The sequence below is a fragment of the Rhinolophus sinicus genome, linkage group LG17 (genome assembly GCF_036562045.2).
Source record: "Rhinolophus sinicus isolate RSC01 linkage group LG17, ASM3656204v1, whole genome shotgun sequence".
Lineage (NCBI taxonomy): Eukaryota > Metazoa > Chordata > Mammalia > Chiroptera > Rhinolophidae > Rhinolophus > Rhinolophus sinicus.
Window position 1 is genome coordinate 16,691,027 of NC_133766.1, and position 15,490 is coordinate 16,706,516.

The window sequence follows — 15,490 nt, forward strand, 5'->3', positions numbered from 1 at the left end:
AATATGGCGGTACCAAAAGAAAAACGTATTTTAAATGCATGAGCCTACATAATGGATGGGAACTTGTTGCTCCCATCAAATCAAGATGGGACTTTACTGCAATAGATCTACATCAATATGTCTACTGATGTGGGAAATCAATATATATCCCCACACAAAAACATCACTACAATGAAATTATGGCTACCACCCATGTTAGTTTAAAGCATGCTCCTCTGCCATAAACTCTTATGTATGAAAGAGATCAAGAAATACTATCTAATCTGTAATTTTACTTTTATATAAATCAAACTTAAGCCAAATCAAACAAATCTACCTATTTTTAAAGACTCGCCCCATCCAATGTCCCCAAATCTTCTTTTTTTAATTCCAAAGTTTTCCCTGGAAGAAAACTAGCTAAGGAAATCCAAAAACCAAAACATATGTATTTTAAATCTTCATAAAAATTCAAGGATGAATTAACAGAGGAATAAAACAAAAGAATAAGCATTCCTGAATGAAAGTGATTAAAAGTACAAAAATTGCTTTGGTTTAGGCTCATGTTATTTATTATAAAACATATCAAAAACACTAAAACTGCCTTAGGTTCATTCTTTGGGTACATGACTACACTTTTAAAGTCAATCTTGAAATTAATTGTCTAAAAGTCAGATGCTGCTAAGTAAACTTAAGTAAGGCATTCTTATTCTAGAGAAAACAAATTTTTAACGCTCATTGTACCACATTTCATCAAATCTAAGATGCCATTAGCTGTAGGAGGAACGATTATATCACTAAGAAAGAAAAAAGCTGTCAATTAAATGCAAGATAGCATCAACCCAATATCATGCACCCAGTACCAGTGACGTTACAATAAATATGAAGAAAAAGACAGCATCCTAGAATTAATGAAATACTCTCAAATTCCTATATTCATTTTTTTTGCAATGCAAATAAGGTTTATAGTCTTCTGTAATCAAAACTATTGAAATGAAAAAAGAAAAAAAATCTCTTACCTTCTGTACTACACTCAGGAAAGCTATCGGTGAGGGAATCCGAGTAAGCTTCAACAGGACCGATCAATTCAGAACCATCATTAATTATTCCACCCTGAAAAGATCAGAGTAATTATGTTTCACTGTCAATAGGAGTATTAAAAAAAATCAGTGATAAATGAACAATACTTAACTGAGTATGTATAAGGATTACAAAAACTATTTATCTATTAAACTAGATCACAATTGTTTTAAAAATTCAATAGGAATATCAATATTGGTTCATCAATTGTAACAAATGTACCACACAAATGCAAGATGTTAATAGAAAGTCTGAGGGAGAAGGGGGATATATGGGAAAATGCTACACTTTCTGCACAATTTTTCTATAAACCTAAACTGCTCTAAAAAATAGTCTATTATTTAAAAATTCAATAGGAATATTACCATTTTTTAAATAATACATGGCTTTTTATAAAAGCATTATTTTTAAAAATCTTTCAAAAGTATTCATTAAAAAATGTAGAGAAAGAAAACACCCACCAGTTAAAGGATATTGTTCACAATCCTTAATGACTGGTCATTTTAACTAGTGATAAATGGATTCCATTAGGGAAGCATTTAATTTTGTCAAATTAAAAACTATTACTATATCACACAGCACCTCAAGAGATTCCAGAAGTGACCTGAATTTGAAAACCACTTAAATACAATGCAAGTAAAGCTAAATAAATTTAAGATATTTTTATTAAAGAGACACATTTTTAATAAATATAAAATCTATTTCTCAATGTGACCACCATTTTAAACTACAATTAGATTTGAAAATTAAGGCCTCAAAAGACTATTTTCTCTTGCTTACGTGAAACTAGAGAATGCTATTATCAGCCAAACGGTAGTGGTGAGATTTTGTGCTGTGATTTTATGCACTGACCCAATCATGAAAATATGAATTTATAATCCTTAATAATTACAATTAATTAAAAGAATAGCTCTTCTGCTCCTTAACACCTTTTCTTCTACCTTCCACCAACAGTTTTATGCCCCCAAACACGACTTCCAGGATAACAAAACCCCAGAAAAATACAAGACTCCTATTTCCTCTTCTCATCAGCACAAAGAATTCAATAACTATCTTTACCTAATTAAAAGTCTCCCTGCCAGCTTATCTTTAAGAAATAGAAATTTGAAATGGTCCTTCTCAAATTACAAAATTGTAATACTTAGAGAGTTAACTGGACTGAGACTTTAAAAACAATTCTTTAGAAACAAGAATTTATATTACTTTATTCTATTTATTTATTAAAATATTCAAACCATAGCTTAGAAATGAATGTTTCTCCAAAAAGGAATATCTATTCTAGACTAAGCCATCCTTTGAACATCATCCAAACCAAATTTTAAGAAAATATGCAAATATTCTTAAGAATTTTAATAAACTTGATTCTATTTACAATCTCATTTAACAGAAAGTGCTTTTCAACTATTCCACCACCAGGTGTATAGTGACTTGAAGTTCCCTACTTATAAAATGGAAATGATGCTTATGAGTAATTCAAGGAGTTGTTAGGACTAAAAGAGTTCATACATGTAAAGTGTTTACAACAATGTAAGCACTCAATAATTTTTTGTTATTATTATTATTGGTTAATATAAGATCTGCTTGTAAGAGAAAATAAAAAAAAGAATGAAAAATGAAAAAAAAAAGAATGAAAAATGTTTTAGTTCATAATCCTAAAGAAATTTTATTTACTTAATTTAAAAACAATATTATACAAAATTATAAAGAAATAAACAATATTATACAAAATAAAGAATAACTCTTTAATTAAACAATAAAAACTGTTCTATAGGAACTCAAGGGAAATAGTAGGAAAATATGCCACAATTCTATTTTAAATCTCTAGTTCAAAAACATTTACCTTTTGGTATTCCTGATTATGCAGTTAAAAAAAAAAACACAAACACCTCTTCTTACATAGCATCTCAAAGTTTTTGTTAATGAAAAGTCAACCTATCAGGGAAGGAAGGAGTTCGGGTACGGTAGAATAAGTGAATAAGTAGATCAGCAAATGCTCTCCCCAAAAGGCAATATAACTTGAAAAAAATCTGTCAAAACGATTTGAGAGCTATGGAAATTGTCCAAAAACATAAAACAAATGAAGAAGTGGTTACTCATGAAAAACCGCAAAACCACAGGTAAAAACTGTGGGAATCTGTGGTATTCTTGCCTGGGGTTGTTCCACCTTCCATCCCAGCTGTGTTACCATGGTAATTATACAAGGGCAAGGCAAGCCTTGAAAACCAGCAGATTCCCTTACAGAAGAAGCTGGCGTAATTTTGATTGAAGCACAGAAAGAAAAAAAATCCACCCCAAACAGCATTATCAGTAATAGTAGTGATCTCGGTGCCAAACAAATGGCAAGGAACAGTGGCTCAGCAAGCATGAAGCTGTGGCAAGCAAAGGACCAGCACATTAGCCAGACATTTACCAGGAAAATCCAGAAAATAAGACAGCCACCGGGGTTCTTAATAAACTCTTTATCACCCATGCAGGAGAGACCACAGAGGGATCAAGCTACCTACAAATCCCTGGCAAGCCATGAGATGGTAACACGCACAGAGGAAATGCAAGAGATCCCAAAGGAAAGTAAAACCCAGAGCAAATTTTAAAAATTGCTTGAACTTTGAAAACATGCTATCAGCATAAGGGAGAAGCATACAATGGAATAAAGTATATAAGTACAAACCAAAACCAAACACTGTTTGACCACTAAGCTATAATGATACAAGGCTAATTCCTGCTAAGTTAGGATTAAAAATACAATAAAAACTAAAAACTGAGCATAACAGCAGTCACATACTACACATTAAACAGACTCCACAGATTTAGTACAGACATGTTACTAAACACACTAACAAAACAATGGAAACAACCCTCAGGGGGAAAAAATCAGAATTCAGAGTTGCTATACTATCCAAAATTTCCAATTGTCAACTAAAAATTAGACATACAAAGAAAAAGGAAAATGTGCACTCCATACAGAGAAGAAAAAAGCAGTCATTGGAAAAGTTAATTCTGAGAGAGCAAAAATGTTGGACTTAGAAGGTCAAGACTTCAAAGCAGCTATTTACAAATATGTTCAAATAACTGAAGGATATCATGATTAAAGCATTAAAGGAAAGTATGACGACTATGACTCATGAAACAGCAAATATAAACAGAAATTATTAAAAAGAAACAAATGAATCATTACCATAGAGACAATCCAAATGTCCATCAACTGATAAATGGATAATGTGACATGAGATCGACAATTAAGTTCGTGAACTCATCCTAGAAAAAGTGCCACATGCCTCATTGCTGAATATCACTACAGTCACCTTTGAAGTACTGCCCTTGGGAAGCTATGCACCAACACCAGTGCCTAGTCCACCCTTCACAGTAATTCTGGAACTCTTTTTCTGGAATGGCCATCAGAGCTGTCGTCGTATTACCCTTGATGTCTTGAATGTCATCAAAATGTCTTCCTTTCAATATTTCCTTTCTCTTCGGGTAAAGAAAGATGTCATTGAGGACCAGATCAGGTGAATAGGAAGGGTGTTCCAACAGTTATTTGTTTACTGACTAAAAACTCCCTCACAGACAGTGTCGTGTGAGCTGGTGCATTGTCATGATGCAAGAGCCATGAATTGTTGGTGAAAGGTTCAGATCGTTTACATTTTTTCACACAGCCTTTTCAGTACTTCCAAATGGTAAACTTGGTTAACTGTTTGTCCAGTTGGTACAAATTCATAATGAACAATCCCTGTGATATCAAAAAAGATTAGCAACATCGTTTTGACTCGATTTGGACTGATGAACTTTTTTGGTCGTAGAGAATTAGTTGACATCCATTGTGCACTTTGACGTATTTCAAGGTCATATTGATACACGTATGTTTCATCACCAGTGATAATACGACCCAAAACATCGTCTTGCCTCTCCAAAAGGTATTGGCAAACTTCGACTCTCCTTTGCTTTTGTTCATTGGTGAGCTCCTTCGGGACCATTTTTGCACACACCTTTCTCATGCCAAAATTTTTAATTAAAACTTGATTAACTGTTTCTGTATCAATGTTTACATGGTCTGCTACGCTTCTCACAGTTAGCCGATGATTCTGACGCACAGTTCATTGAATTTTTGCAATGTTTTCATCAGTTCTGCTCGTTACTGGCCACCCTGACCTCTCTTCATCAGTGATGTGTTCTCTCCCCTCAGAAAACGTTTAATCCATTTGTAGACTGCCGTTTTTTTGATGGCATTATCCCCATAAACGTGGACTAACATGTCCCTGATTTCACTTCCACTCTTGACAAGTTTAACAAGAAATTTAATGTTTGTTCGTTACTCTAATACAAGCTCAGACATTCTCACAACAGCACGCAAAAACACACAATAATGAACACCACTTAGCAAGTCACCACCACACGTCGACACGAACACAGTTGTGAGACACTGATACCCCAAGATTATGAAACTTTATCGAGCTGTTTGTACAGTGCTGCCAATGTAAGCACACAGTGGCAAGTTCACAAACTTAATTGTCAGACCTCGCATATTCATATCCACTTAATGGAATACTATTCAGCCATAAAAAGAAATGAAGTACTGATACATGCCACAATATGGATAAACCTTGAAAACATTAAGCTTTGTGAAAGAAGTCAAATGGAAAAGGACACATATTGGATGATGCCATTCATGTGTAATGTCCAGAATGGGCAAATCCATCAACACGAAAAGTAGTTCAGTAGTTGCTAGGGGTTGGGCCAAGTGGGGAAGGAGTGAGTGCTAATTAATGGGTATGAGGTTTCTTTATGGGGTAATGAAAATGTTCTGGAATTAGTGATAATGTTTGCATAACCTTGTGAATATACTAAAACCACTGAACTGTGCATTTCAAAATAGTGGATTTTATGTTATATCAATTAATCTTAATTAAAAAAAATTAAAAAGAACTAGATGGAAATCCCGGAGCTGAAAGGTACTGTAACAAAAATTTTTCATTCACTTGAGGAGTTCAACAACAGATTTTGAAAAAGAGAAATAACCAATGAACTTGAAGATTAACCGAAACTATCCAATATGAAGATCAGAGAAAAGAAGATCAAATTATAATAAAGAGAACCAGAGAGAGAGGTGGAATATCAACCATACTAAGTTACATGTAATGGAAGCATCAAATACAAGAGCAAAAGGGGCTGAAAAAAAAATATTTGAAGAGGGCAGACCCGGTGGCTCAGGCAGTTGGAGCTCCGTGCTCCTAACGCTGAAGGCTGCCGGTTCGATTCCCACATGGGCCAATGGGTTCTCAACCACAAGGTTGCCAGTTCGACTCCTTGACTCCCACAAGGGATGGTGGACTCTGCCCCCTGCAACTAACAACAGCAACTGGACCTAGAGCTGAACTACGCCCTCCACAACTATGATTGAAAGGACAACAATTTATTTGGAAAAAAATCCTGGAAGTACACACTGTTCCCCAATATAGTCTTGTTCACCTTCCCCAATTAAAAAAAAAAAAATTATTAAAAAAGTTTTTTGAAGAGATTAGGGCAGAAAACTTACAAGATTTGATGAAAAACATTAATCTACAAAACAAGAAGATAAATTAAAACCCAAATAGGATAAACAAAAAGAGAGCAATACCTAGACTAACACTGTAGAAAGACAAAGGCTAAATTCTGAAAGAAGCAATAGAAAAAAACTTATACAGTGGAACTGAAGTACAATTAACAGCTGACTTCACATAAAAAAACAATGAAGGACAAAAGGCAGTGGAATGATAAATTCAAAATGCTAAAAGAAACACTGTCAATCAATAATTCCATATATCCAGCAAAACTATCCTTTAAAAATGAAGGGTAAGGCAGCCGGATGGCTCAGTTTGTTAGAGTGTGAGCTCTGAGCTGGAGGGTTGCCATTTCAATTCCCACATAGGCCAGTGGGCTGTGCCCTTCACAACTAGGTTGAAGGACGACTTGGAGCTGATGGGCCCTAGAGAAACACACTGTTCCCCAATATTCCCCAATAAAAATTTTTTTTTAAATTGAAAAAAAAAAAGAACAAAAAGAAAGGCACCATGCAACAGTGCCTATAAGGAACCAAGAGTGGCTACATTAAAATCATACAAAATAAGACTGTAAAACAATAAATATTACTAGAGACAAAGAAAGACATTTCGTAAGACTAAGAAATGCGATTAGCCATGAAGACGTATCTATTATAAACATACATGTACAAGACAACCAAGCCCCAAAATAAAGTAAAAATTAACATAACTGAAAGGAGAAATAGAAAATTCAACAATAACAAGTGAAGACTTTAATACTTATCTCAACAATTGATAAAACTAGACAGAAAATTAGCAAAGATACAGAAGACAATGAGATCACCTAACTTGAACTAAATGACATTTACATAAAACTCCACCTAACAACATAATACGTATACCTTTCAAGCACACATGGAACATTCTCCAGGGATAGATCATATGCTAAAAAATAAATCGTGTCTCAATTAATTTAAAAGGACTGAAATTATACAACATATGATTTCTGATCACTACCACAGGAAAACAAAATTAAATACCAACAATAGAAAAAAATGTAGGAAATCCACAAATATTTGGAAATTAAAGAACATATTTCTAAATAACCAATGAGTCAATAGAAAAATCACAAAAGAAATCGTAAAATACACTGAACTGAATAAAAAAGAAAATAAAAAAAATTATGGGATTTGAGGATCAAGCAGTGGTTAAGAGAGAAATTTAAAGCTGTAAATACTTATGTTAGATAAGAAGAAGTATTTCAAATCAACAACTTAAGCTTCCACTTTAAGGAATTAAAGAATTAGATAAAGAGCAAAGTAAATGCAAAGAAAGCAAAAGGAAGAAAATAAAGTTTAGAGTATAAATAAATGAAATGAAACAGAAAAATAGAGGAAAAAAACAATGAAACCAAGTTGGTCCTTTGAAAAGATCAACAAAAATATCAAATATTTAGCTGCACTGACCAAGAAAAAATAAATAAAGACAAGACACAAAATTACCAAACTCATGAACTAAAGAGGTGACATCACAACCATCCCTATAGAAAGTAAAAGCATTATAAGGGAATACTATGAGCAATTTTATGCCAACAAATTGAAATGCAATCAGCAGATGAAAAAAATTTGGTGACATTATAATTTTCAAAGCTGAGTAATGAGAAATGGAGGCTCATTATCCTACATCTACTCTTGTGTGTGATTCAAAAAAAAAAAAATCGAACCAAGTGGCTATATGGTTATTTGCACATGGTTATCTATCATCAGTGTTTCCACAAAGAAAAAAACTACAGTATGATACCACATCCTGTGGACTGGCTACCCCAAAACCTCCCATCCATACCTTCATCCCCAATCAGAGCTAGAAAGCTAAAGGAGTCACCCACCCAGACTTTCTGAAGCTAAGGATTTAGCCAACAAATCCTGTGACCAGTTCTAGCCAATGAGATATAAGAAAGACTATCTCTCCATAGGGAGGTAACTTTACTTCTCTTAAACTACCCAATCTTTTCTTCCTCTTTTGTCTCTCATTTTACAAAGCATAAAAATAAGTATCTTCCAGGGTATCAAATATATGGTGATGGAAAGAGAACTGACTCTGGGTGAACACACAATGTGATATATATAGATGATGCATTACAGAATTGTACCCCTGAAATCTATGTAATTTTACTAATAATTCTTACCCCAATAAACTATTTAAAAAAAAAAAAAAAAAGTGTCTTCCATTAGGATTTCCCAGATCCAAAAGAAATGGAATGACAGTTAACTTTTATTTAAAGTGTTCAAAGTCTATGATCTGACTTCTATATTCCTAGACTGGTTCTTTTAGCCCTTGGCATGTGTTAATTTGCATGACTGCCTTTCCCAATTTCTATAAAGCAGTATTCTTCTTGCTTAATAATGCTGCCCTTTTCTATAAGCACAGACTCCCTGCCACACAGAAACAGCTGTAACTGCAAGTAGCAAAAAGCTAAATACTTTATCAATTTGACTTGGCCTTTGATTTTAAAGATCTGCGTTAGGTCATAAGGAGGAGCCAAAGTCATCATCTTAGCCTAATTTGCAGAGTAATGAAAAATTAAGCAAAAAAGTCAATCAGTGGGAATTTTATTGTTACTACAAACTTTTCTATTATTATTTCTATTTCTATTATGTACTGCATAAGTCATAAGTTTGTAGTAATATCTTTCAAAGATCAACTTTCTTCAGTAAACTAAAACAAGGTCATAAAAAATAAAGTCCTTTTGTAGGCCCACTAGCATCAGGAAAATTAAAAATCCCACTATTCATATACCTTGTTGGGTATATGTTCTAAGAAATTACTTTTATACAAATGAGTAGCTTTTTAGTTGAAGAAGGAAAAAAACAATTGTGGCACAATCACCTAGCTTTTTCCTACAAAGCTAAATGCAAATTGTGGTCGTTAAAGGCACTCTATCAACGAACAATGTGCACAGGTTCAGTTCAAAATAAGAAAATTATTATTACAAATGATGAAGAACTCAGAATGAAGGCACTACATATCAAGGAACACTAATATCCAATGAGCTCTGGCAATATAATCTGTACTAGCCTACCGCTCTAAAACTATACAGTGACTACCTTAGTTCTATATTTATACAAATTAGTATAACAAATTTAATATGGACTTACAGTGGTTTCCATCCTAAAAAAATATCTACCAGTGAAAGACACCTCAAAAAGTGAAGATAACTATTCGAGTTTCTTGATATTTAAATGTATTTCAATTATGATGTAATAAATTAGATAATCTCTAAGCCCTCTGCATCAATTTCTTAAAATCTATGAATCAAACATCTTATACATTTCTCTACGAAAAATAGAAGATAGGCCGGTCCGGTGGCTCAGGCAATTAGAGCTCCATGCTCCTAACTCTGAAGGCTGCCGGTTCAATTCCCACATGGGCCAGTGGGCTCTCAACCACAAGGTTGCCAGTTCAATTCCTCAAATCCTGCAAGGGATGGTGGGCTCCGCCCCCTGCAGCTAAGATTGAACACAGCACCTTGAGCTGAGCTGCCTCCTGGATGGCTCAGTTGGTTGGAGCGCAGGCTCTCAACCACAAGGTTGCCAGTTCAATTCCTCGAGTCCCGCAAGGGATGGTGGGCAGCGCCCACTGCAACTAAGATTGAACACGGCATCTTGAGCTGAGCTGCCGCTGAGCTCCTGGATGGCTCAGTTAGTTGGAACACGTCCTCTCAACCACAAGGTTGCCGGTTCGACTCCCGCTAGGGATCGTGGGCTGTGCCCTTACAACTAGCAATGGCAATTGGACCTGGAGCTGAGCTGCGCCCTCCACAACTAAGACTGAAAGGACAACAACTTGACTTGGAAAAAAGTCCTGGAAATACATACTGTTCCCCCAATAAAGTCCTGTTCCCCTTCCCCAATAAAAAATAAAATAAAATAAAATAAAAAATTGAAGATATGCCATAGACATTGTTATTAAGCTACTAACTTCTACTTGTTTTAGTGAATAATGAAATTCCAAAGTAAATGACATTTTGTTTTTTAAAACAACAACTTGAATCTTGCTTTACTACAAATTAGAAAACAAAGGTGTTTAATAAAATAGAAAATATTTCAGAAAGACTACCAAACCTTGAAAAAATCTTCAAGCTGTTTGCTGTTATAAAGAGCGGGAATATTGGCAGAGAACTGTAGCAGATCTTCAGCACACTGTCTCCTCTCTTCAATAACAGTTTCATCAAATCGTCCTAGAATTAAATAAGAAATCAACCCTAAGTAGAGAAGGCTCAAACACGGGTTCATAATAGTTTACGTTCACTGAGAGCAGCAGCAGACCTATCACTGTCCTGCCTATCTGCAGTCTTCTGAAGTCAAATCCAGTCTCCACAACGAGAATCAGCCACACTCTCACCAGAAAAGAACGTTTCTGATAAAACAAGAGGCAAGGGTGTCAACTGATAAAAAAATGGTGCCATCATAATCTAAAGCGTGTCAATGTAAGAAACTTACCATTTAAGAAACTGGTGGTTTGAAACTAAAGTTGAAAAGAGAATTATAAAGAATTCAAATGGTTTTCTATAGTAATTTAATACTGTAATTACTCATATAATTTTCTCTTTCCCACTCTTTTTGATTTCTAAAGGAACTGAAGAGAGGAAATTATGAGAATATCTGTGTATCAATGGGGTCAAAACCCTCAGTTTGAAGCAAAAAGCTTTTAAGTCAAATTCCATGTGTGATGCTATCAGCATAGATGACATTTTGCTTGTGAGAAAAAAAGAGAACACACACAGCACCCCTGAGCGCTGATTTACAAGGTGATCGAAAGGTGGTTTTCACAGAATTTTTTTAATGATACATACATTCTGATTGCTGACAAGGCATTTTTCAAATACGATCATTTTTTTTCTACCCCATATCAGATTAGCAGTTGGCATCTGTCATATGCCATGTACCATACTGACTGCAATATAGGTTTAAAAAAATACAAAATCAAAAGAGTAGCATCATCATACACTTAAACATTTTCAGTCGCTTTGCAAAATGTTAACAGAAAACTGAGGCACAAAAGATTCCTAGTATATTACTCAAGGCAACTGAAACTGAACCACTAAATATCTCAGCTCAGGGGTCGGCCCGTGGCTCACGCGGTTGGAGTTCCATGCTCCCAGCGCCGAGGGCTGCCAGTTGGATTCCCACATGGGCCAGTGGGCTCAAAACCACAAGGTTGCCAGTTCAGCTCCTCGAGTCCCACAAGGAATGGTGGGCAGCACCCCATGCAACTAAGATTGAACACGGCACCTTGAGCTGAGCTGCTGCTGAGCTCCCGGATGGCTCAGTTGGTTGGAGTTGCAGCATGGGCTCTCAGCCACAGGATTGCCGGTTCGACTCCCGCAAGGGATGGTGGGCTGTGCCCCCTGCAACTAACAACTGCAACTGGACCTGGAGCTGAGCTGCACCACCCACAACTAAGACTGAAAGGACGGCAACTTGACTTGGAAGAAGTCCTGGAAATACACACTGTTTCCCAATAAAGTCCTGTTCCCCTTCCCCAATAAAATGTTTAAAAAAAAAAAAAACTCAGCTCAGTGCCTCTCACACTTATGGTGAAGTGTCTGCTTCATGGTCACTAAAAGAAGTGGTCTTAGCGTTACACCTGGGTTCAAGTACTAGCTCTACCATTAACTAGCTGTATCTTAGGCAAATTATTTCCTGATTTATAAAATGGAGAAAATGAACAATGTACATAAAGCTCCCAGTTCCATGCTAGGCACAAAGTAAGTACCATGTTTCGCCGAAAATAAGAGCCAGACAATCAGCTCTAATGCGTCTTTTGGAGCAAAAATTAATATAAGACCTGGTATTATATATTATATTGTACCTGGCCTTATATTATACAAGACCAGGTCTTATATTATAGTTAAAAAAGACCGGGTCTTACATTAATGTTTGCTCCAAAAGACACATTAGAGCTGACTGTCTGGCTAGGTCTTATTTTCGGGGAAACACAGTACTTAATAAATCAGTCATGGTGTCCTTGAATCTTCAAGTACCATCACGGTGTCCAGCTCACAGAACATGCTAATAAACTTTTGCTGACTGCATGAGTGAATAATGAAAACTTATAAAAATCATCTAACAAAAAGAACTCTCTTGCAGTGGAACATTCTATCCTAGAAAATAGTAATATCTCACTAATAAGAAATTTTAACAGTGGGTCCATAAACAACCCACTAAGCTTAATGGATGGGTTTCAGAGACAACAATCCTACAACAATCCATGCACATGTCCATAGGTACATATTTCTAGAAGGGTCTCTCACTTTTATCCACATTCTCAAAGAGCCCAGGGCCCAGTCGAGGTTAGCAGGGAAATCAATCAGAGGATTCCTAACATCCAGTATACTTTTTATTTACTATGGAATAGGCTTCCAATTGCTGTCTCAATCTGTTCTCAACTTCTTCCTAAGTAAAATAACCCCCAATTTCTAACTAGGTACATGACAGCCCAGGGGAAAAAGGCTGTCATTTCCAGCTTGCCTTTGCAGTTACATCTGAACGTGGACTAAGTTCTGACAAACAACATATCACAAAAGTTATACTGCGGCTTCCCAGAAATCTCTGTAAGGGACAGCTGTTACACACCTTCTCTCCCCTCCCTTTTGTCCTTTCTGCTTTTCCCTTTCCCAGGATTATGATGACGTGGAAGCTAAAAACTGGCAGAGCAACAAGCTAGGAGTTTCCATTCCTGATTTCGTGGAGCTGCCCCTGCCTGAGGCTACCTCCAGATCTTACACCACAAGAATGAAACTGACGTCTATCTGGTATTCAGCTTTGTCACAAGTAACCAAATCTAATATAATTCATTATGCTGTATCTGTTTTTCTATTAGCTGTCAGTTCATGTGCAACAATTCAATTAAACCCAATTCTCCCAATGACAAAAGCACATCTAAATTGACACTGCTAGCTTACCTATCAAAAACATTACCTGGAAAAAACTTCCGAGAGCCCCAATCCATAGAGCAAATTCTCTGGCCTGAAAACAATCTAAGTTAGTCAATCCTGAGGAAAATCTACTGGCCAAAAAAATTAAAATGACAGCTAAGTGTCCACTATTCATTCTTTTTCCTAAATAAGAAATTAAGTATGCACTGGTGCTTATAATTATCATCCAACATATTTATCCTTTAAACAAAAAAAGTAAATTCCAGTGTCTGTGAACATTTGTAATTTTGTAATCATCTATAATCTTAGAACAGAAACCCAGAAAATGCACACATTATACTATATTTTAACCCATAAGGCCACCTGCTATCTTTAAATGCATAACTACTGATTAATAAATTTTAATGAAACTCTTCCTAATATTTGATGACACCCTTAAAAAATCTTATTTACTAGCTGAAACAAACACATAAAAATTTGGGAGCTTTAATTCTAGAGTGATCAATGACTCATCCCACCTCCCCAGTAAGCTAGACTAAAATGCTTAAGCAATGAGCATATCAACTTCTAAATAGAATACACATGTCAAAAGTCTTTGTTGTACTGTTATTGATATATTCATTTTCATTCCACTAAACTTGGACAAGCATAGATGAATTAAAACATTTTTCAGAGTGGAGCACAACCAAAAATAAAGGCTTATGCATTAAAAGGTTCAATGCACTGAATGCTATCACCAGAGCAAATGTGATGAAAGAACATGCTCACTTCTTTATTCCTAAGATTTCAGAACAATCAAAAAAGTTCTGGTAGCATCGACAAAGAAAGTAGATGAATTTTAATAACTACTGGCCCTAATATATACAACAAAACCACCCAATTTTAAAAGGAAATTAGAAAGTAGCAAGATTCAACAGTCATCCTAATGGTAAACAATACCCTGGTAGCTATTCTCTAGCTGATAACTATTTCATACCATCAAAACTTCCATTTATAGGCAATAACAATGAGAAACAATAAGTAGGCACTTCTCTTAATCACTGCTTTAAATTTCCCTTCACAGAGTAAATGTTCATTTTCCTGTGAACACAGTAGAAAAATTGAATATACTTTACAATAGAAAATGCAAAACAAATTTTTCTGACAAAGTTTACTGTGCCATATTATATATAATGTATATTGTTATTTGTGTGTGAGTATATATTATATATAAGCCACCCCACTGCTCCCAAGTACTCAATAAATAATGGTTTGTTTATTAAAATCTGAGGCAGGAAGGTAAATTCAAACATTCTAATAAAGCTGGTAAAACACTGGAAATAGTCTCTCTCTTTGATTTAAAAGCTGCCTTTGGGACATACAAGAAGGTATTATCCCTATCTTACCAATAAAATAAAAAAAAGAGGCTGGGACATTAATTTGTACAAGATCACACCACTGGTAAATAGTGGATAGAAGATTTGGGCCTAAATCTATTTGATTCCAAAAGGCATGTTCTTTTCACAATAACACCAGAATAGTAATTACATATTTCATGGTTCTGCAAATTACAACAGGAGTCTCTTTTGCTGCTGAGGCTTACGTACTGAAAGTATGAGAGTAGCTAAAAAGATAGATGATTAACCAACAGTTCCCTCCAGCTGCCACCTACAGGGTTCACTGCAGTAATCAAGTATTACAAATGGACTGTACCATTTACTAAAGAGTGATAAATTGGTTACTTACTAAGATTAATAAGAAACTTTCACTCTATAATATGTAAGGATGTGAAGAAAAATTGAAGATAATCCATTAGCAACAGACAATAATAGCTAAGAACCAATTTAGAAGCCACTCCCTTTCACCCACTGACAAGCTTATTGTTCAAGAAGCCAGGCTGTGTATCGTCCAACTTTAAATTTAAAGACATGTGCAGTTAATTGGCTAAATCATGGCACATCCATACAATTATGTATTGAGAAAATTCAGTGTAAGTTTCTTCTAT

General features: G+C 35.2%; 1 protein-coding gene across 3 annotated transcripts in view; it reads right to left on the reverse strand.

Moving 5' to 3' along the window:
* RPS6KC1 (ribosomal protein S6 kinase C1) overlaps positions 1-15,490 on the reverse strand; it is a 141,408-nt gene that overhangs the window by 103,569 nt on the left and 22,349 nt on the right. For all 3 annotated transcript variants that reach the window (XM_074322170.1, XM_074322171.1, XM_074322173.1), the window contains exons 5-6: positions 10,691-10,806; positions 996-1,089 (exon numbers count right to left, since the gene is read on the reverse strand). In XM_074322170.1, coding sequence (XP_074178271.1) covers positions 996-1,089; positions 10,691-10,806 — 210 coding nt within the window. The remainder of the gene's footprint in view (positions 1-995; positions 1,090-10,690; positions 10,807-15,490) is intronic.